Here is a 23531-nt window from a genome sequence, read left to right on the forward strand (position 1 = left end):
CGCAGGCGGTTTAATATTATTTCTTCTTTCCTTTTTAAAGAACTGTTAATCCATCGGTTGATGGAACTTTTAATTGTGTTCAGTTTGGTAGTTTGTTGCTTCCATACCCGAAGCCATTTGTCGTTGGACATCTCACTAATATGGGATTTTAAGTCATCGTATGTTAGCCCTGGTAATACTGTTACTCCCGAGTTTGAGGTGGCAATTTTAGCCTGTTGGTCTGCTATTTCGTTACCAATGATGCCCGAATGTCCGGGAACCCACATGAGCGTGATATGTTTGTTTCTAATTGAGGCCTCGTTTAGTTTATTTTGTATTTTTATTGCGATATCTCCAGGATGGAATTGGTTTTTGATGCTGGTGAGGGTACTCAGGGAGTCACTACATATAATATGTTTTGGGTGGTCTTCGTGTAATATTATTTTTAATTCCTCAAGTATTGCAATTGCTTCAGCCGAGAAGATGGAGCATGTTCTTGGAAGTTTGAATAGTAGATTTCTGTTTTGGAATATTATTGAAAACCCTACTTCGTCATGAGACTTAGAAGCGTCAGTGTATACTTTTTGGTAGTCTTTATATTGTTCTAATATACTGAGAAAGTGACTTCTGTATACTGAGGGAGGGGTTTGGGGTTTTAGGAAGGAAGTTAATTCTGTATTTATTGAATAATGGGCTATCCACGGGGGATAGTTCATTGGTTCTCTTGATATTATTAGAGCCGGGTCAATGCCGTTTACATTTAATTCTTGGTGAATTTCAGTATTTTCCTCAGTGAGTGGAATGAATTTGGCTCTGACTGTTCTAACCAAGTTTACTACCTATAATAAATTAATATTATAATGAATATCTATACGAAAAAAAAAGAAGCAATAACGATTAAGGAAAGTAAACCAATGGGCCATGAATAAAATAGACAATCAAGAAAATATATGTATTCAACTTATACAAAAAATATTAATACCAGTTTTGTGTAAAAATAAAAATAAAATAGATATATTTTTATAGGCCTATTGGTGGAAATTGATTTGTATAATAATATTATACAAACACATTTAAAGATGATTTCCCTTTATATATGAAAAAATTATAAATAAAAAACTCTAAAATATATCTTTTACTACAAAATTATGATTAAACTCTAAATTTGAGTCTTATCTTCATCTCACCGTTTAATTTTGAGTAATCAATTCAATCATGATGATTATGATAATACTATTAATCATTGACACGTGAATGAAAATGGATACACAATCGAATCACATCATAAAAGAAGCGTAGTGATATTGAAACAAGTGTTATGATTGTGATTCTATATTGTCACAATAATATAACTTAATGAGTTATAAGTTGACACGATTAATAGTTTAATAAGGTATTTATATTTATTTTTTATTAAACAATCATATATTGTTTTAATATGTAATGGGTCTATAACTCGATAAAATAAATTGCAATAACCTTATGTTATACCTTACAATTTATTTAGAACTTCATAGAATGTTACTGACCCGCTTTTAGGAATCAGGTGTTACTAGTTCTGTTTTAGAGAAATAAGAAATTGGCAGGAAAATCTTTAAAAATCTAGAGCCAAATATGGTACAAAAATGATTATAAACCACAAAAACTTGAGAGAGAATATGTTGTAAAGTAGACAAAAACAAATTGGCACGGTTACGGTAAAAAGTAAAAAACGAACAAGATTTGTTATAGAAAATCCGTTGATGTTTCTGTTATAAAATACAATTAAAGCCATATTGTATACTTCAACATAATATAAAATGCATAAATATATTGGCAGGTTTATCGAATTTTATGTATATAATTAGTGTGTCTAAAAGTATTATGGTTAAATTAATTTCATTAATACTGATCGGTCTGATCGATCTTTGTATGATTTGCATTATTATTAAATTTAAAAAATATTATTATCCTGGCGCGAATGTTTAAGTTAAAATATATTAGTACTGTTAGTAATTATATTATATGCTATAATGATTAATGTAAGTACGCATATTATACTATAGTTTTCTGTTTTCCGGGATAATAGATAAACAAATAAAAAAAAACCAGGAAAGCCGCTCTGTTTTTAGTAGGTTTTGAATGTACTCCGTTATTGAATAGGTCACTGTATTGAATGTGTTAAAATATAGGTAATTCAATGATAATATCATTCATGATAAACAATTCGTAGAGGTAATGTTCTATCAGCCCATATTTCAAAGCATATTTCATTATACAACGCTATAAGTAATTTATTTTTTTATTAGAAATATGGAAAGTCCTACTAACTTTTCCTAAAAATATATTGCATACCTATATTATTACAATATTTTATCATGTATTATTGACTATTGTTATTAACTTATAAAGATACCTCGTACCATAAAACAGTGTTTATGGTATAAATAACATACAATTATTCTAAATATTTTGTAGGTACTTATATATTATTATAATAATATACGTAATTCCGAAAAGTTTGAAACTACCTATACTCTACGATTAATATTTTTTAAATTACAATATAGTAACTAAAATCGTTTGAGGTGAAATTGTTATTATATATTTATATAATTATATGTTTGAATATGCAATCGCGTCAAGATTTGAACTTCAAACGCTCATCAAATATTTATGAATTTTCAACTACAAAACAATTTACATATTTTCGTGATTTATCAAAGGCTGAACTTAAAACACTTTAAAAAAAATTGTGATTATGTATTATCGATATTTTTAATTGCTACATCGACAATATTCGAGGAACCTTATATTATCAATTCTTTAAAAGGGGATGATAGATACAAAAATAACACATTGTACAACTAATACATTTACTACTCAACTCAGAATCTAATATAATGAAACAAAAAAGTATTGTTTCAATCAAATTTATTTTGAATTGATTATTGTAGCTAACTTAAACTCAATACTTCTCCTTTCTTATTCTGTACAGTTAAAATTTATAGTGGCATACTGTATTAAAAATATGAACTACATGGAAGTTAAAAATACTTACAAAATCGCTAATTGATTTAGCTTTAATAAGTTGTCTACTTTTGTTCGATTTTATGTTAAATACAAATGTTTGATTCCTCGGCATGATTCTGAAATATGTTATATTCAGTTCAATTTTAAACTTTAAGAAGATTTACTTATTTTATCCATTAACTACAATTGCATTTCAAGTTCCAATATTACAGTTCATATTCACTGAATACATTATTAAAGTTTTTCAAGTACAACCAAGTTTTATATATTGCACTCAAAGAACGTTATAAGTATCTATACCACTCGGTAAACTTATTCTATAAAAATCATAGTAGCCAAGTGTTGAAGATATTTGTATTTTATCCTTAGCTTTTTTAATACAAATTTCGAAACGACCTTCATTAATTTGTGGTAAAATCCGATGGTATTTAAATTACCGTACATCTTATTTATCGTCAATTTTATATTTAACCTAAATTCTGGGAAAGTCAAAATGTATAATAAACTCATTATAAAATGTATGGTTTATACCTAAACAAATAAATTTAAAAAAACACCATATTGTGCTGGTTTATTTTTTTATTCAACGTATTCGGAATTATATTTTAAACATGGTTGTAATCACCTCAGACATTTTCTAAAGTAACATAATAACCTTTATTATCTACTTGAAACAGTGGTCTATTCAACGTAATAGGTAGGTAGTATATTGATTATATTTTTATAATAAATACTAATATTTTAAAAGCACAAATATGTTTAATTATTAATTATTTATTATACCATTCACTATTAAATTAGTTTTAATTTGAAATTAAATAACAAAAAGTTGAATTATTTTATAAAATATTAAATAACATTCATTATTGTTTATAAACAAAAATAATTTTTACCGTTTGAACTTAAACATTGTTTTTTTTTTGTATTTTACCTAAATTCGTAATTTTATCATAATTCTCTAAGAAAAATAACATTGTAATAAATTATAAGTACGGAAAAGTCAAACTTCAGTCGTATAGATATCGATTGATACTTTCATTTAATATGTTGTATAAGCTTCAAAACGTTTTAAATACATTAATATATATTTAGAATTCGATAACTATCACGTTCGAATCTAGTTTACTAACATGCTTTTGTGAACTTACCAAACCTAAAAACAGCAATTTCCCCAATACGAGTACAACAATTTACTTTTTATTTTCTATAAGTGCCCAATATGAAATAATATTATTAAATTGTGTGTTATAATATTTTAATCTAACATTGCCAACTCTTAGAACTTATAAGACAGTACATTATATATTATTCAAATTCCGCCAATACCAATAAGTACCATACAGCAAAAAGCTTAAGCCAAAAGTCGACCGTAGTAGTGAACAGAAAATCGATTGAAAAAATAAAATAATATTTAAAATGTAAATAATTGTAATTTATTGTAAAGTTGGCAAATAACCACGCAGTTGATGTCTTAGAATAATAAAAAAATTTATTATTTAACCAAACATGTATATTTTAAGTTAAGAAATATCTTACTTACCACTATTTTTTCCTATATAGTGATATATTAGTTTTAACAAAGTTACGTAATTTATCTGTATCTTTTAATAAAGCGTTGCGAAGAAGGTTTTATAAAAAGAAAAAAAATATCATAACAGTATTTTCAAATAATCCAAACGTCTTATTGCCAGATAAAATCAATACATTTGAAAATACCTAGCGGAAGCGAAAAACCTCTTCACTCTGCCTTATCAAACATGACAGTCCTGTCGTAGAAATTATTAATTTTAAAACCCCCTAGCAACTATTCTGATGAATTGATTTTAAAGTCTAGTATATTTTAAATCTTCCATTTTCGTGGTGGATAATGTTTTTAATCCCTAATAAGAACATTACCCATTCATGCAATTTAATCTAGAGTAATATGTATGTGCACATCACACGTGATCAAAGATAAATTATTGAAAATTATTCCCTATGAATGACTGATTAAAACATTTCCATTATATTTTGCCATTACTCGCTTCCGGTTTCCTTTTAATTTCATTTTAAAGGGGCTTATTATCTAATAACAAATTCCTCATAAACTGCCCTTACTGAAACAAGTCGATGCATATAAAATTCAAACTTGAAGCCACGTGAACGGATGTCATTGCGGTAAGGACTTCTATGAATACGCACGTGCCTATCACTCCGGTAAATCGTCCAACCATGAAATTACCATAATTTCAATACAAAACTACCAGCTATTATAGACACACAAAATATACCACAATTCTATTTTAAATGCTTTTTATTTGTTTAATTTAATCGAACATAGAACCGTGCTCATTTCATTATAAATATTACCTATGCGAACGTATAATATACGCTTAATGCCGCTATTTAATTTATTCATTGGTTCTTGTCAATGTATTTAATCCATAATATATTTTATAATATGGGTTGGTACATTTTACAAAAGATACTCTTTGTTTCAGAATATTATGTTTCTTAAATATTTTATTTTCTACGTTTCAATAATTAAACATATTTTTCTTATTAGCTATGCGAGGTTGTAGACTTATATAAATAATATAATATAATACTAAACATTTATAAGTTATAACTAGTCTAATCTTTATTTTTTAAATAAAAACCCAGAGTTATTACTTTGTAATAACAATACTTTACTTTACAATTATTGTCATTAAAATATATTTTAAATATGTTTGTGTATCCCTATCGTATATTCCAAGTATAGTTTAATGGTTTTAATAATTCAAAGTTGATAATAAAAATATTTCTATGTTTAGAAAAACGAAAATTTATTATTTCATCATTAAATACATTTAAAAAAAATTAAAATCAACAAATAAGCAACTTAGTTTTAACATAATAAATGTATCATGCTAATTTTAAAAATATAAGTAGGTGGGTAGCTATAAATTATTCATTATTTAATCTAAAAATAAATATTTTAAAATGTTTTAACCATTATAATAATATAATAATTCTCTATATTCTCAGATGAGGCAGAGACAATCTCATATGCCCTGGACCTTATTAAAACAAGATGTATACTCGAAGCAGTAATACCAAGTGACTCGTTAAGCACTCTAAGGAGTATCAAAAATTAATCCACTACAAATGAGATCACAAGAAAAATTCAAAACCAACTGCATAACCTTACAAATACCGGATACTCTACCATCTTGATATGGATTCCTAGTCACAACCAAATCACGAAAAACGAAAGAGCCGATGAAAAAGCACGCAATGTAATAATCTCTTCGGATGCCATAAGACTCAATTATTTTACCTTACACGACGCTAAACCTATAACCAAATTAATTTCGAACAACATATGGCTACGAGCATGGACACAAGGTTCTTAGAAACCACAATCAACAGAATGCGAATCGGACACACATCGTTAACCCACCAGTAACTGATGAAGAGGGAAGACCCACCTATATATGTGTCAGTTGTGGCACACCTCTCACAATCAAACACATCATATGAGAATGCCTCTCTTTTGAAAAAGATAAACGGGAAACAAGAGTACCAAACATTCCTTCAGAAGCCCTCCAAGACAACATAAAAAAAAACAATTACATTTATAATATTAAGACCAAGTTAATTAATAATTTGTGACTTATGACCTGTACATAATATTAATGTAATTTAAGAAAAAATGTGAACCTTTATAAAGTTGATGAAGCCAATGGACTTAGACGCCAAGGCATTGCAGAACTTGAAACTGATATTGGATACCAATTTTAAATACCGTTAAAAACCGGAATAAAAAAAAAAAAAAATCATAACTAGAAATCAAAACCAAAATTGAAATCGGCAAAAATAAAAACCGGTATTCAAACCCAAAAATAAAATTAAAAAAAATAAATATCAATATCCGAAACCGAAATCATAATCGGAAAAAATAAATACCGATAACCAAAACCGAAATCAAAATAGGAAGAAATATTTACGATTTCAAGACATGACACTTTTAAGCCTTAAAACTATATAGGTACTATCTAGTCACTAGTGTTTATTTATAGTGTATGCTGTATGTGGCATTGGGGCTCCTATACTGTCAGATAAATTCAAAAAAGATTGTATTCGTAATGAAAATTACACGAAGGAAGTCATTCAGTAATAAAATATATAATATAAGTCAATAAACACGAAAATATTAGGTTATTAAATTGCACAGTAGCTGCCATGTGTCAAAATGTACCAGTCAACCATCAACGTGTATTTATGAATTGTCAGAGTTCTGGTAGTCGGTAGGTATGAAGCGGGAGTCTTACCCCGAAATGCTTATGGAAAAAAAATTAAACTAAAGAGCATTCCACCAACATTTTGTTTACTCTGAAGGAAGTTAAAAGCTTTATTATGATACATTTTTCTACAAAAATAATTGTGAATAATTTTTACATTTATTTTTATCATGGCAGAGCATTATAACAATATTATTTTGTTATTTTTGTTTTGAATTTTCAACTCTAAAATATTTGAGTAGGTATAAAGTAAAATTTTAAAGATTTTATTAATCGGTTTATTATTGACATAACCTTACAGTAAAATATATTATAGATAGATATTTATTTATATTTATTACCTATATTATTTTATTTTTATATTTAACAAAAAATAATTAGTGTCATAAATATAGTTGTAGGTGGATATAAGGTATATAGTCTTTATAGTATTTTAATTATAATATTAGATTTTTAGTTCAGTTAGGTAAGATAACTTCCTAATGCGTAATGATAGACTTTATTAGATTAATTTTAAATAAAATCATATTTTTATAACTTACCTGGTTCAATTGAATTCCTAGTTGATTTTAACTGTGGATCGAAATGGACACATGACACTGAGCCTATGCTTCCTCTTGGCGTTCTTCCCAAAGAAGCTGATTCGGCCATCGGTATACTGCTTCTTGCTGACCGACTCATATTATACGCACCTTCTGATACCACACTACCTCGGGGACTTTTTCCGGGGTCTGGTATCAAGCTACCTCTTGGACTCCGATTGGCATCTGGTGTTACTGCCAAACTACCCCTAGGACTACGATTTAAATCATAAGCAATGCTTCCTCTAGGTGATCGACTTGGGTCCGGCACTAAACTATTTTTTGGACTTCTTGATGGATCCAAGCCAGCAGTACTTGATCTTGGGCTTCGGTTAAAACTTTCCACGTCCAATCGCAGTCCTGACCGTAATTCCGAGTAATCATCTTCTGGCACCATACTACCTCTTGGACTTCTCGGACTTCTCGGATCTGGATGCTCACATGTAAGACTATGCCTAGGACTCCGATTGACATCGACTTCAAGTCTTGAAGGACTAGACCGTGCATATGAGTCTTGTTGTTCGTCTGGTAATAATCGTGGGGGTTTTCGATGATCAGATGGTACCAAACTGGTTCGTGGACTTCTTGACATATCTGGAACCAAACTATTTCTAGGACTCTTATCAACATACAGTACTTTAGTTTCCGATACAAAACTCGGTCTAGGACTTCGTTTATGCGTGTATTCAAAGAACTCCTCCTCCGGCGATACCCTAGTCCTTTGTCGCATTTCAAAGCCATCGGAAGGTGACGTAGCTGCTATACTAGCTCTTCTATGTTGTGGGGACTGCTGCGTCTGTTGCCTTCCTCCTTCCGTGAGTCTCGTTGACTGACTTTCCAGATTAAACGCCACACTGGTTCGACGTGAGTCATTGTTGGCGGCACGCCTCTTCCTCGATGATGGAGATCTCTGAAGCATTATGGCTTTCAAAACATTCGCAATAAGATGCTAGGAATGTAACCTAATTTCACATAAACAAAAAAGATCAAATTAGTATTTCATTATGGTATACAAAAGTATAAAATGAGTTTAAAGAGGTAGGTGTAATGTTTTCTAATTATTTGTATCATAACATGAAAAATGTGAAAATATCATACTTGAACAATCAATATTAAATTGCATTATTCTGAGACACACATACCATATTTTAAATAAAATTAAATCCAAGATGTGTATTTTACACGGTCTTGTATATATAAAGTAATTAACTACTAAGTTAATTCCAGTTCTTTTTTTATTCTTGTGGTTCCAAAATGCTACAATATTTAATTAAATGATAAATCCATTCTATTCGTTTACATAACACTGGCTGTCCCGCCCGGCGTTGCCCGTGCCAAAGATTAGTTTTTTTTAACTTCTATATAGAAACGCACCTCATAATAATATTATGTACCTACCTACGAACGATGTCAAGGAGCTTACAAACAACCAATAACTATAATATTATTAGTACGAATTCATTACTTTTTTTTTTTATTTGGGTTAAGGCTTCGACTACTCAGGCATTTATTACTTTATGTAGTAGTTCGTGATTATAAAAATTGACGTCGTACGGTGCACATACATGTACATTGTACCTATTCTAGCAGCCCGATATTCCTTTGGAGATAAAATGTAAACAATTAAAAACACAGTTGGCTGCACTGCTGAGTCGTGCACATGCACTTTGTGTTGAAATGAGACAACGTTATTGGTAAAATTGTTGTGGGAAAGAGAGGTCCAACCAATACTATTTTGTGCAGCAAAATATTTAAAAACGTCAATAATCAATATTTAGTCAAATTATAATCACGATGATAAAATAATAGGTACCTAATATAAATCAAAACAAATTAACATTGTAATATTTTTTATAATACTAATTGTCTATTTTAAACTGATTGATTTTTTAATCTCACATTTTTCAAATATTCTATTCTATTTATTTCTTCAACTGTAAAATTATTCCCTCATGAGATGTCCATAATTTAAGAAGCAGAAGAATTAATAAATAAATATGTTTTGACTGTATCATTTTAATAAGACATAAATTACCTACTAAAATAATATGAACTGAGGAATGAGCAACATAAAATTGGTCTTCTAGATTTCTAAAGAATGAAGTGTACTAGAATCAATAATGTATATCTCTAAAATGTAATCATTGGCCATTTCTCTTAAAGGAATTATTGTAATTGTTTTTGTATTAATTGTTGTTATAGTTTACATGAAATGCAAATGCTTAGGTACTAAGTACATACCAACAATATAATGTTATAACTTTTAGAGACCGTAATTAAACCACTAAAGAGGTGCTAAATATGATGCGAATGATTAAAATGGCAAAATATGCTCCTATATGCACAAAAATTCAAAATATGCAGTATATGTATTAAAAATTTGCACTAAAATAAAATTAGGTTTATGAATTTTTTTTTTTTTTAATCAAGCTACAGTGATTTAATACAGAATATCTTAAGAGGATGTCAGCGCACTATTTGTTTTCTCTCTCTGACCTACGCGCAACATACATAGACAAAACGCATTTGCGCAGAATCGTTTTTTCTATGTTTTTAAGTAATTTTAGAATAAAATCACCTATTACAAAAAATATAGAGAATAATATTTTAGAGGGAATGACATATCGGTTTTATATTTTATTGTTATTTGACTTTGTATTCGACTTTCAAAATAAACAAAAAAATGTTGTAAATTTAAATTATGTTTAAATCGTTTTGAAACAATAATTAGAGAAAGCGATATGTCATTCCCTCAAAAATATTATTCTCTATCTTTTTTGTAATGAGTGATTTTACTCTAAGATTACTTAAAAACACAGAAAAAACGATTCTGTGCAAATGCATTTTGTCTATGTTGCGCGTGGGCTAGAGTGAGAAAACAAATAATGTGCTGACATCCTCTTAAGTAGACTGTACCCGTGGTAGTAACCATGTTATTATTTCATATCTATTCTTTGAGTAGCATAGTTATTAAAAATACAGTGTTGCAAAAATAAAACTATGTATACAAACAAAAAAAAATTAAATATATTTTGATTATCAAATAGATTTCCGTGATTATTTAAAATTAATTTTGATCAACATATTAATCATCGTTTTTATTTTAATGAGGACCAAGGAAAGAGTAAAATGTTATTATTTTTATTATAAGTGTTGACGATATGATTTATTTTCGTCCCATAGCTTTTGCATCTATGTGTCCAATCGAAACTTACTTTACTAATAATAAAAGGCCATTGACCTTTGTAATTGATGAATAAAAATGTATTGACTTAAGCAACACATACCATTAAAAAGTATAATTTTTATTCTTATAGTTTAAATTTCGAATCTAATATTGTAATTAAAAGGTTTATACATTATACCTATTTTGAAAACGGCAATAAATTAGTTTTACTTTCAAAATGTAATAATTTATTCATACATAGTGTAATACAATATTTCTAAGTATAATAATTATTATTTTTATAAATTAATATAATTTATTCGTATGATAATAACTTTAATTTAAATATTTATCAGCAAAATTAACATAATACATATCTGGAATGAACTTTTTTTCATATAATATTACGTACTTAACCTTTATTAAAAAAAAATTATTTTCTAGGTTTTAAAATATAAAAAAAATATTTAAAACTATTTAGGAAATCAATTGCTACAACTCTTGTGTAGACACACTTTCAATCGATTGGAAATTGTATCTAGTTGGTCCTTTAGATGGGTTTTATTTTTTTTTTCTCATTAATATTTAATACCACTTTTAAGTGTAAGAAAAACTCCCGAAAAATAAAATATATGCATGGCATTCCTTTTAATGAAATATAATTTGTATCTAAACTCTAAAATATAAATTAAACTCGATTGCTATCCAATTTAGTTTTTTAGCATAGGGTTTGTGCAGAAAAAATAATTTATTTAACATTCTTGATTTTGCTCAGGATCTAAAATTGTAGAAACTTAAATTATCTGAATTATTAAACTATCAGCCTTAAAGTTTTATAAACTGTTTATAATTATGTATATCTATATTATTAATGTATTTCTATAAAATAAGTTTTTTTTAAAAAGTTTCTTTTCAAAAATTATAGTATTTGTTACTTTAATACAAAACTTTAGATAAAAATGTTTACTACTTTATAAGTCATTTATAAAAATTTTAAATTGAAAAAATGTCTGAACTATAACTATTGACAATATTTATTCAAACTTAAATTTAATTATAACTCTGAATCACTCGCTTCAGTAGTAGGTAGGTATATGAATATGTTAATTTACTCAAATCAGTGATAATGGTCGAAATCAACCTGTCACAAACAAAAATGACCTGTTTATCCTTTTTAATTATTTTCATGTTAAAAACAATCATAAAAAAGATGGGTAAGTGGATGTCGCTCTGCTGTACAGTAGGTTACAAGTGAGTCACTGTAATGAATGGTGTTAAATTTGAATTCAATGATATAATATCGTTGTATAAGAAAAATGATTCTGAGCGAAAACGGTCAGTCAGCCTATGATATCACCAAGTCGGTATATTTGATGATATTATTGTGAATAAAGTAATTTATATAATATAACCTATTTACGTTGAACCTTGTTTTAAAATTTGAACATTTTATAAATTTTTAACTACAAAATAATTATTAATTTTAAATTTGATAAATGTTGTCAAAATTCTAACTTAAAATGCTTATAAAAAAAAATTGTACCTATGTATTTTTAATATTTTGCAACTGCTATTGTAACAAAATATCAGGAGCCTTGCATTAAATTTTCACGCTTTTTACCCAACAAATAAAATTTAATTGATAATTACTAAAAAAAATTGAAAACTGACAATGTCCGTCAACAGCTCAAAAAGAGGCAAAATATTTTCAAAATGTTATGGTGTATAGAAAATGAAAACATAAACATTCAGTGCAATTTGCAAGTATCTACAGTTATTCGTTTTTGAATAACAATAAAATAACAAAACCGCTACATGAGAAATGGAATGAATATCCAATACTGTAAAAATATGAACTTCGAACGCTCATAAACATTTAATTGGGGTACGGAGTGGCCGACCCGAGTTCGATACCTTGGTCGCGGGCGGCATTTTTCTTCGGGCAAGTCACGGTGTCCGGAGAACAAGTGCCGCCATCCCCCACCCGGACATGGCAGATACCTACGGGTGCCCAAATTAAAAATTCTGCCAAAACAAATCACGAGTAAACAAATCTACAGTACCCCCCCCCCTACAGTACCACAGGCTAATGACCTAAGTATTCGAAGCCTTAACCCAAATAAAAAAAAAAAAAACATTTTATTTGATTTGCTTGTAGACATTTTTTTTTTTGATAAAGGTAGACAAACTTATGAATATTTTTGTATTACATTTTCAAGTTTGAGATTTAAAAAGAAAAATTTCTATGAATTCTTAACTCAAAATAATTTGCTAATTTTCGTGATTTTTCCGTATTTTGTCAAAATTTGAATTTTAAATGCTTATAAAAAAAAATTGTGCCTATGTATTTTTAATAATTTTCAACTGCTATTTTAACAATATATCAGGAGCCTCGCATTAAATTTTCGCGCTTTTTTACCCAACGAATAAAATTTTATTCATATTTATAAAAAAAAAACTAAAAAAATGGAAACTGAAAATAAGTGATATGTTCATAATAATATTGTATATTTGTATATATGCATTATACATATATTTGTATACTCTATACAATATATTATGTATGTTTCGTACATTTCACACATCAATAATACCTAAAGCATAACATTTTTTGACATATTATATAATATTCAACATTTTAAAAAATCAAAATATTATTAACATTTTCATAAATATCTTGTTAAGTAAACCATTAGAAATTAAAAACATTAAACTATACTAATTACTAAGTATACACTAAAGTCTCCGTATTTTTTTTCTCATGACATTCTTTATTTCTATATAATATAATGCAGATACAATTAATACGTATCTTATATTTAATCAGAAATTTCGGTATATTTTAAAAATAATATGTTCCTGACATTCTATAAATTATTTTAAAATCAAGAGAAACGGTAGTATAGTACCTATAATTACCTAATTATTAGTTTCACAATGTCAAGGTTATATTATTCTGTTTTCAAAAACTACGTAGAAGTGGACCGTATCCTTTGAGTGTGAAACAGATAACGCATAATGTATTTAAAATTTAAATTCATCTTTAAGTGTTCATCTTCAAATGTTATTTGTTTTTCACCTATATTTTTAATATTTCTTAAATTTGGGTTGTTTTTACACATAAAGTTAAAAATCGTTTGTTATTATCTATGGTCATAGGCCTTTTTAAATGTTTCTTTTAAAATATCTAACAACCGCAATTGAGTAGTTTGATGTTAAAGCTAAGAATTAAGAAAGTTACTAAAAAAACTCTCCTTCTTAGTTCTTAACTACAAATTCCACAATGTTTTCAATCAAGAATTCAATTATTTAAATAGTTATGTACCTACTTAAAATCTAAATAACATGATTAAAATCACATGAAAAAGAAGTTTTGTGATTACATTTAAATAATTATTGTAGATACATAATAAGAATATACTTAAGTAACTTTCATGACATTAAAAGATAGTTTAATAAATATTTAAATATTGTTCTATTTTTACATTTTAAATGCATTTTTTTCTTCTTTATGCAAGATAACCTATCAATATTATTAAATTAAATCATTTAATAACAATACCTAGTAGTATTAAACATAATTTTATTGGAAACATTACAGAATAAAATTATGTTAATCATATGGAATAATTATAGTTTTAGGTTTACCTTCGACCTACCTTAACTAAGTTTATTAAAATGTACATCTCCTTACGTTAAAGATCGAGTTTTATTCATAGGTCATAAAGCCTGTCGTACCATATCTCAAAAATAAGTTTAAGCAAAATATTTGAAAATAAATAATAAGTAACTAATATAGAATTTAGTACATTCTAGGAACAGATTTAGATAAACCTGAAATGTTTATAGATAATTGTATAACACATTTGTTGAAGTAAACAGACACTATAAGTGCTGGCATTAATTTTATTTATGTTTATAAGGAGGTCAAAAGTCAAAAGTCCAACATTTTTATTTAATTAATTTTTCATTTTATTGTGTCACTTCCCTGCTGTTAAACAAATTGGTATAGCAATCGGTATACTATGTTATTGAATACAAGTTACTGGCACTGAATCATCAACGTATTCAAGGGTAAGTTAAAATGTTCAAAAAAAAACTAAAATACTTAGTATATTTTGAATCTCGTTTAAAAAAATGTGTTGATTACACCGAAAATACTCTAATGCTGGGTTGCATGAATAATCATTAAACATTTATTGAATCAATAGTGAGCTAATGGTCCCTTAAAATGATTTAGTGGCCCACGATTGGTCCATTAAATTTTATTGAACCATTAAATTAATTAATTTTACATGCAACCTGGAATAACAAATATATAATAAAAGCTAAATATAATCTAAAAATAATAAATACTAAACAAGTACACTACTATGTTTGTTTTAAAAGGTAAAGGTTAGAAGGATAAAATAAGTGCTGGGTGTATGGTCAACTCGACATTTCCCAGTATTTTATTACATGTTTTAAATGATTGTGCAAAATAAATTATTTATAAAATAATGTTTTCATAAATAATAATTTTTTAGGTTAAAGGTGGCTCATTAGTCCCATTCTGAATCTTTATTATAAATAATATTACTGTAAATCTTTAAACAGATTAATTTTACAATTTGAAACCAAATAATACAAATTTATTCATTTCAATAATGACTAATGTTGTATGCATTAGGTAGGTAATTAAATAATTAATATCCACTCAATCCGTATAAAATAAAGCTATATTTACAAAATAAATTGTTTTGTTTATTATTAAACGTTATATACGACGTAGTTAAAATAAAGGTACACCGTACCGCTTTTTTGGCCTATATCAAAGGCACCTAGAAATCGTTGCAGATACGTACATTATATAAATACATATTAGAAAATGATATAATTAATTATATTTGATATATCTGTACCTACTTAGGAGCTTCTTTATTAATCGACCATTAGTCTTATACAGTATCTAAACTTATAGTTTATTTCCATTGCATTTCTCCGGTCCCTCCTATCCCTGCCATTGTATCTAACTGTTCACCACCAACACTACCTCTCTTCCATATCATTCTTTTTTCTGTTATAGACGGTAACTTCGTGTATTCGTGTATTCGTGTCATACACCAAACACACGTATCTAAATTCAAAACAGCGAGGCAGTGAGTAGCGACGCCCCTGTATGATGATGACGGCCATGGCAGCCGTAAGAAAATCACGTCGAAATGTTCATTAAAACGACAATACGGGGCCCACCACCAATTGCAAATTTGACCCCGCTTTGTACCTCGTCTCACGTTAACCCCATTGTTGGTTTAACATCGTTTCCTACATTGATTTCCTGTCAAACAACTATTTTGTTTTCTGATAGGTGTTTAGTCTGCAATTTACTATGGAAATGTTCAGTATTTTGATTGGTACATTAACATTTTAGTTACGACTTACGAATGACCAACGATAATTTCTACAATATTATGATACGACTGTGCAATTACTGCCAAAGAAATAGATTATATTTATGCTAAAATTAAAATATCATAAAAATAGACAAAGTTCTAACATTTAAGTTTCAAAATAGATCAATTAACTCTAATAATTAATTTGATAAATATAGAAATTTGATGTACATTGTTCACGATATCTTGAAAAAATACATAGAATAAGCTGAATAAACGTGATATTTACTGATTATCATTACGGAATAACATTCGAAAAATCTCCATTCATATCAAGTTTCATCTTAATTATATATTATATGTAACATTTTCAATAGTATTTTGTGTACGTAAATCGAATACTCTATGTAAATTAAAATTATTTTTGTGAACCAATTATAAGCTATGCAATTATAAATAATATCTACAACTCGTAAATTCGTGAATAACTGTTGAAAGTCAAAATATAAGTATTTTATTCAATTTAGAAAAATATAAATAAAATATTTAATTTAAATATACATCATTAAAATTATTATATTAACGATTTAAACAATTTTATGTTATACATTTATTTAAAACTAATCACAATATTTGCAACAACATATTAAGTAGGTACCTATTAGCTTTTTATTTAATTAATCACATAAAGAAATGTATTATTATATCTGGAAAAACGGTACCAGAAGAAATAGAGGTTATAAATTTCCCTCAACTATTGTCATAGGTTAGCTAGAACCAATCATAACATTTATCTCTCAAAATAATAACTAAAACGACTGATGGATGAAAACTCAATAAATCTACCTCAAATAATGACCTGCACACATTTCAGAAGCTCCGTGGACATGTTTATATGAAATAAACCTAGAAATATGTACCTTAACCAAACAATAGACATCTCATACGATATATACAAAAGATACTTCCAAAGTATACTGGAAAACTATAAAGAGTAAAGACTACTATGAAGTCTATACAGATACTCCTAAAACCAACGATGAAGGAGGTTTCTCAATAAAACCGACTGTACAAATTTAGCTGTTAGTTTTTTCTGCTGGCAATACAGACAATAATATGAATGAGAAATATAGAAAATATGTAATACCTACACAGAAGTAAACTGTACTCTCAATAATGAATGTTTGCAACAATTTTATACCAAGGTATATTGCAACAAAAATTCGAAACAAAATAGTAACAGCATCGAAAATAAACAAACAAATATCACCTACTTATGCGGATAGGTACACACAGATATCTTTAAGCTGAAAAATAGCTTAAAGTAGCCACAACTAATAATGAAATATACTTTATCAATCATCTTACGATTACATAAAAATGTGTTGAAAGAATCCCGAATGTTAGGCAAATCATGACATTTATGGAGAATACAGGACATGAAATAAAGTTAAATTAAAAGAACTATCGCTAAATGAGAAAACACACTGTCTTATTGCAAAGGACGAAGGCCCAGCTAGAAACACAACCATATTATGTGAATACTTTGGTGTTGGACTGATAGAGCACATTTCAACTGAATTTTATAATCCTATCTATAATCCTTACAGTTTCCAACTCAACATAGGACACCGCCTATATGTCTCACACGGAACAGACCTAGAGGACAGACCTCAAATTGTTATTTTTTATAAAATAAATCAATCTGTTAGACAAAATTTAAAAATATGTGTAAATTAAAATTGCAACAATAGCCATTTGGTAGCCCAAGTTATAATAATTGTAACTTAGGCTTAATTATTAAAGTTAATAAAAAAAAAAAATTACCAATCAATATTCAATATTTATTAGTTATTATACACAAATACAGGCACCTACTATTGATTACTATACACTCTCATCTGTATATACTCATGCCTGTTTTTAAAAATATACGGCAGACTTTTTAATTGAAATCTTTAAATGTTTTTGACAGTTAATTTAACAATCAAACAATATGCAATATTGTATTACTCTTTAGTCTTTTATGGGAATATAAATTAAAATTGTCATTCTTATAAATATTAATCATTTACAAATATATACAATATATTTTATATTATATATATAATTATTTCACATTGCCCCCCCCCCCCACTCTAGTACTCAATGGTGACAACATACCGTGGTCACCAACTATAAAAATCTAGGCGTTATCCTAAATAAAAAATTAACTTGGAACCCGCATATTTCTTTGAAACTACAACAAGGTTACCAACGTCTTAAAATTCTTTACCCCTTAATCAACCGTCAAACCGCCTTAAGCTGGAATTGCTCCCTGCTTCTTTACAAGCAAATTCTACGGCATTTAGTTCTCTATGCTGCCCCTATCTGGGGAAATTGTTCCAAAACTCACATAAATAATATCCAAGTATTCCAATCCAAGATATTACGTACAATATCCAACGCGCCTTGGTTCATCAGAAACTTAGCACTCCACACCGACTTCAAACTCCCATCAATCAGAGACTAAATACAAGATCTCACGATCAATTTTTTAGCCAACTAAACAACGCCAGTAGCGCGAAACATTTCAAACTCAGTGATAAGCCTACCCTCAATGACGCCCTATCTCAACTCCTATAATATTTTTAAAAAAATACTACACCTTTAAATTTATAATTATTTTTATTGTACCATTATATATATTCATCGATGTAAATGCCTGAAATTTATTGTAAATAATTGTAATTAATTAAGCTTATCAACTGTCTAAATGTTAATTATTGTTACTATTTTATCATTAAGTTAGATGGCCTTGTATGTCAGGAACACTTTAAACTAATAATAATAAAAAAAAAAAATTTCACATTGTAGAATCAACAATAGTTTATTAATATAATAGTCATATGAAATTATTAAATTCTCAGTACAATTATTATTATTATTAGGTATTTATAATTTTTGTTTTTATTTATTCTAACGGTTTTTTAAACAAATGTATTCATAATTGTAAAACATTAGATATACACAAAGTTAATATTTAATATTTCAGAGATCTGAACTATTCAGCTAATATTTCACAAAAAAAAAACACACACACATTCTCGTGACACGTAGGATGCTTAAAGACCAAATGACACGAGTTAATTAAACTACGTTATATTTAACCTCAAAATGTTTGGGAATATTGCGATGTTTTTGTTTATTTCGTTGTTGTTATAGGCTTAGTTTTATTACATATTACATGGTAGTCTTATCCCCTAAATGTCCATCCTCGTAGTTGATTGCTTCTTCATTCACTTGTAATAGGTCATCCTAAAACAATATGCTCTTTCACGCGATATCGACGTATTATGTTTTGAGTACTTAAGGATTTTAATGATATAGGAGTAATGAGTATAGGATATGACTAACCTCAACTTCTAAAGTAGCAAGCTACAACAATCAATATCGACTTGAGATAGATAATTTCTTCCCAACCCTATATATTTTTTTTTAGTAATAATCAATAAGGTCAAACTAGTATTTATTACAATACTACTTATTTATTATTATTATAATAATAATAATATATATTTTATACAATTCCAGGTTAAAAAAAGTGAGCAAGTGAATACCATATCTGAAGTACAGTATAGGTGTCTCCTGGTCGCTATAATGGACCGGGTTGAATTTGACTTCATTGATAAAAACGATTAATTAAGCTTTTTTCTAAGCCCTAATTCACTGTTCAGTGTATACCATAGATAATGGAACATTTTAAAGCTTAGTAATTTTTTATAAAATATTTCCAAAGAATGATCTTACTAATGTTACAAATACAAATTACAATTTTACAAAAATATTGAAACATATTTTTATTAAACATATAGATATATTAACGAACATAACATAAATAAATAAATAAATATTATCGCATTACTTTTAGAAAAATACTTATAATGGTTGGAATATTGATTATAACAATAAATTATTACAATCTATAGAATTAATCTATAAGAAGTTTCGATAATAGTAAGTAAATCTACAATTTAAAAATACACGTGATTCAATCTCCATACATTTTATTCGGCAAAACTAACAACTATATTTTTAAAACGGGGGTAAATTACTTTGAAAAGTAATTTCATTATTTTAAAAAAAGAAATATTTTGATAGTAAATATCTAAAGCACCTGCCTCAAAATCTTTTTACAAAATCGTTTTACCCCTACGTGTGTCTTGTCGTTCAGTATAAATATTATTGAAACATATTTTTTTAGCACCTAACTAAATCATTTGACAAGTCCATTCAAGCGTTTTTTGACAATCAGTTGTGTAAAAGAAATAAATGTTTACATAAGTTATAAATCAATGTTTTTATTTTATTTCAGACTTTTAAAGGCGATGGTATCTTTGAATAAAACATGTGAAAAGAAGATACAGAATCAGTTGATACAGAAACACGTGACAAATCTTTTACCCTTACTTGCATCACCATCACCCACCATAACTTACATAAATAATGATGGTTAAAACTTAAATATAAAGTGCACTATCTAACATTCTGTATTATTCATTCTATTAAAAATATAATTGAGTCAACTTTCATCAACAATATAATAATTATAAATTATTTAAATTTTTAATATTCATTATTATAGCTATAGTATATCGGTATAGCTATGGGTATTTAAATTTAAAATTAAACAATCTCTACATTTTATGTTGTTAATCATAAACTTAAGAATATAGGACTTTACACATAGGTATCAACATTCTCGGAATAACAAAATAATATTTATAAATTATATTTTTATATTTAAAAATAAGCAAGTATGATGTACAATGCTCAATGAGTGGTGGTGGATAATCAGTTTAGTGATTATTTTGCCCTACTGTAAGTAAGTTTAATGTTTATAGACTCGTAGTATACTGCAGTTTATACTACTTCAAGTATTGATTATTATTATTCAAAGAATAATTTATTAAAACCCAAGAAGGAATGTCTGCTAAGAAACTAAAATTATAAGTTCAATCAAATAATAATATGTAGGTAATATGTTTGATAGTAGGTATGCTTTGAATTTTTTATTTTACATTTTAGTCTTATTCATAATACTTTTTCACTAATCCACTACCCGTTACGGTGATACCTATTTAGTGGGGGGGGGGGGGGTGATAGGTGTATTATAACAACAAAAAAGACTTGACAGGAAAATTTGATAGGCCTTATAGAATTGTCAGATTTAGTAATTTAGATAACTAATTTTTTATCCGAAACAAGAAGACTTCCTACAGGCCACATTGAACTCTGATTTAAAATAATGGTATAAAATAGTTTGTAAAAAAGCTTAAAATTGACTTATTTTTAAAGAAACGGCATTATAAAGTTTTAGATTAAAATATTGAAAAACGGAATTCAATGTAGTCTGTAGAATATATTATTCTCTCTATTAGTTTAAAAAAAACAAATGATCACATTTAGTTGATTCTACAGGACAAGATCATCATTCCCGTAAAGTGTATTTTTGTGGACAAAATTACATTGACAGCCACCTATCAACACATGCTCAATGACGAGTTATACTCATCTTCTACAATAACAACTTTCCTCCTTTTTTTTTGTATGTTTCTAAAGGCACTCTTTTTAGTAAGAAAAATGCTCCAATCTTAGGGACTGTAGAAAATTGGATCTAAAGTGTACTTTTGGGAGTTAAAAGTAAAAATTCCCGATACTTCACGTCTTTACAAAATGATCACGAAAAAAAAACAAAATATATTTTGTAGTTACATTTTTTATTCAATTTTTAATTTTTATACCCGAGATTTGAAAATTTTATTTTGCTTACAAGAATTAAAATGTTTGGTGTAAAGGACACATTCATTTTCTTACGAGTGTGTGTCCGAACATAAAATGTTGATAAAATTTGTCAATATCACAAATTAATTTGTAGACTGTACGCTCAGAAACGTTTTTCATCTTAAACAATGATTTATTATTGAATTCAAATTTAATACATCCTAAATCCTAATAGAAATAATTGTAATCAATTTACACTTTACAGTTTACACAATGACCTGCTCAATGACGATGGTACGCACGACACCTATAATACGGCTGGATTTGGGGATATTATTCCGGTTTTCTCCTTTAGTAATGAATTTATTCAAATTCTGATTCAAACAGTTTTTAAGTATACCTAAAAACCATATTTGGAAATCCTTATATTTTATATGCGATCGTTCTTTAGTAGGTACATAAAGCTTAATAATTATAAAATACCTATAATGTATTAATTATTATCATTAACGAGTGTGATAGACTCCCTACTCTCACCACAAACTATTGCTTATAGATATCAACTAATAAATGTAAATGTTTTGTTATGAAGTTGAATCAATGAATAAATAACTCATATATTAAATGTTTCAATTTCGATTTAAGTGCGTTAGAATTTTCAAAAAAAATCTTCTAAAACAGCAAAAGGCGTTTTTATTGGGAAAAATTAGTTTATATCGTCACAGCTCCTACTTGAATGAAAAAAAATCTAAGTTTTTGAAATATGGTCCTTACTCCTTAGGTATACTTAAAAATTCCAAAAATAATAATTTCAACAAATTTTAGCATTAAACTAAAGGGTGGGGTAAGCGCGCTTGGTGAATCCACACTGTATAAAATATCTATAGTATAGTATATATAGATAGTATAACTGTATAAGGTATATTATTCATGTGAAACTTGTTGTACAATTCACGGCGTGCAGATATACACCCGTATACAAATCAAATCGGATTGTGACATTGTGGACTCCTTATTCTTACCCTTAATACAATATATTGTTTAAACGTATACACGACAATGTATGAAATATTTTTTTATGTTAATAAGCTGGAATTTAATTAATTCAAGACACGATTTTTCTCTATAAACACTGAGTAAGTACAATGTATATATTTAAGTGGAAATCATGAACTTTTGTAAAAAAAAATAACATTTCCATCATGCAAATGTAATAATAAAAACTATTTGATTAGCTTAATAGTGAAAAATATAATATAACGCATTGTAAAAAGTTGTATATACTTTTTTAATATATTATAATAACTTGAAAAAAAATTTAGTACAATGTATACAAACATATTGCATTCATTTATAAAATCAGATTAAAATGTAAATTTCTTATAGTATAAAT

General features: G+C 27.5%; 1 protein-coding gene across 1 annotated transcript in view; it reads right to left on the reverse strand.

Annotated features, from left to right (window-relative positions):
• LOC132941583 (uncharacterized) overlaps positions 1-23531 on the reverse strand; it is a 74421-nt gene that overhangs the window by 36186 nt on the left and 14704 nt on the right. The window contains exon 2 of the mRNA XM_061009696.1: positions 7799-8799. Within this exon, the coding sequence (XP_060865679.1) occupies positions 7799-8756 (958 nt within the window). The 5' untranslated portion in view covers positions 8757-8799. The remainder of the gene's footprint in view (positions 1-7798; positions 8800-23531) is intronic.

The sequence above is a fragment of the Metopolophium dirhodum genome, chromosome 3 (assembly GCF_019925205.1).
Source record: "Metopolophium dirhodum isolate CAU chromosome 3, ASM1992520v1, whole genome shotgun sequence".
In the NCBI taxonomy this organism is placed as follows: domain Eukaryota; kingdom Metazoa; phylum Arthropoda; class Insecta; order Hemiptera; family Aphididae; genus Metopolophium; species Metopolophium dirhodum.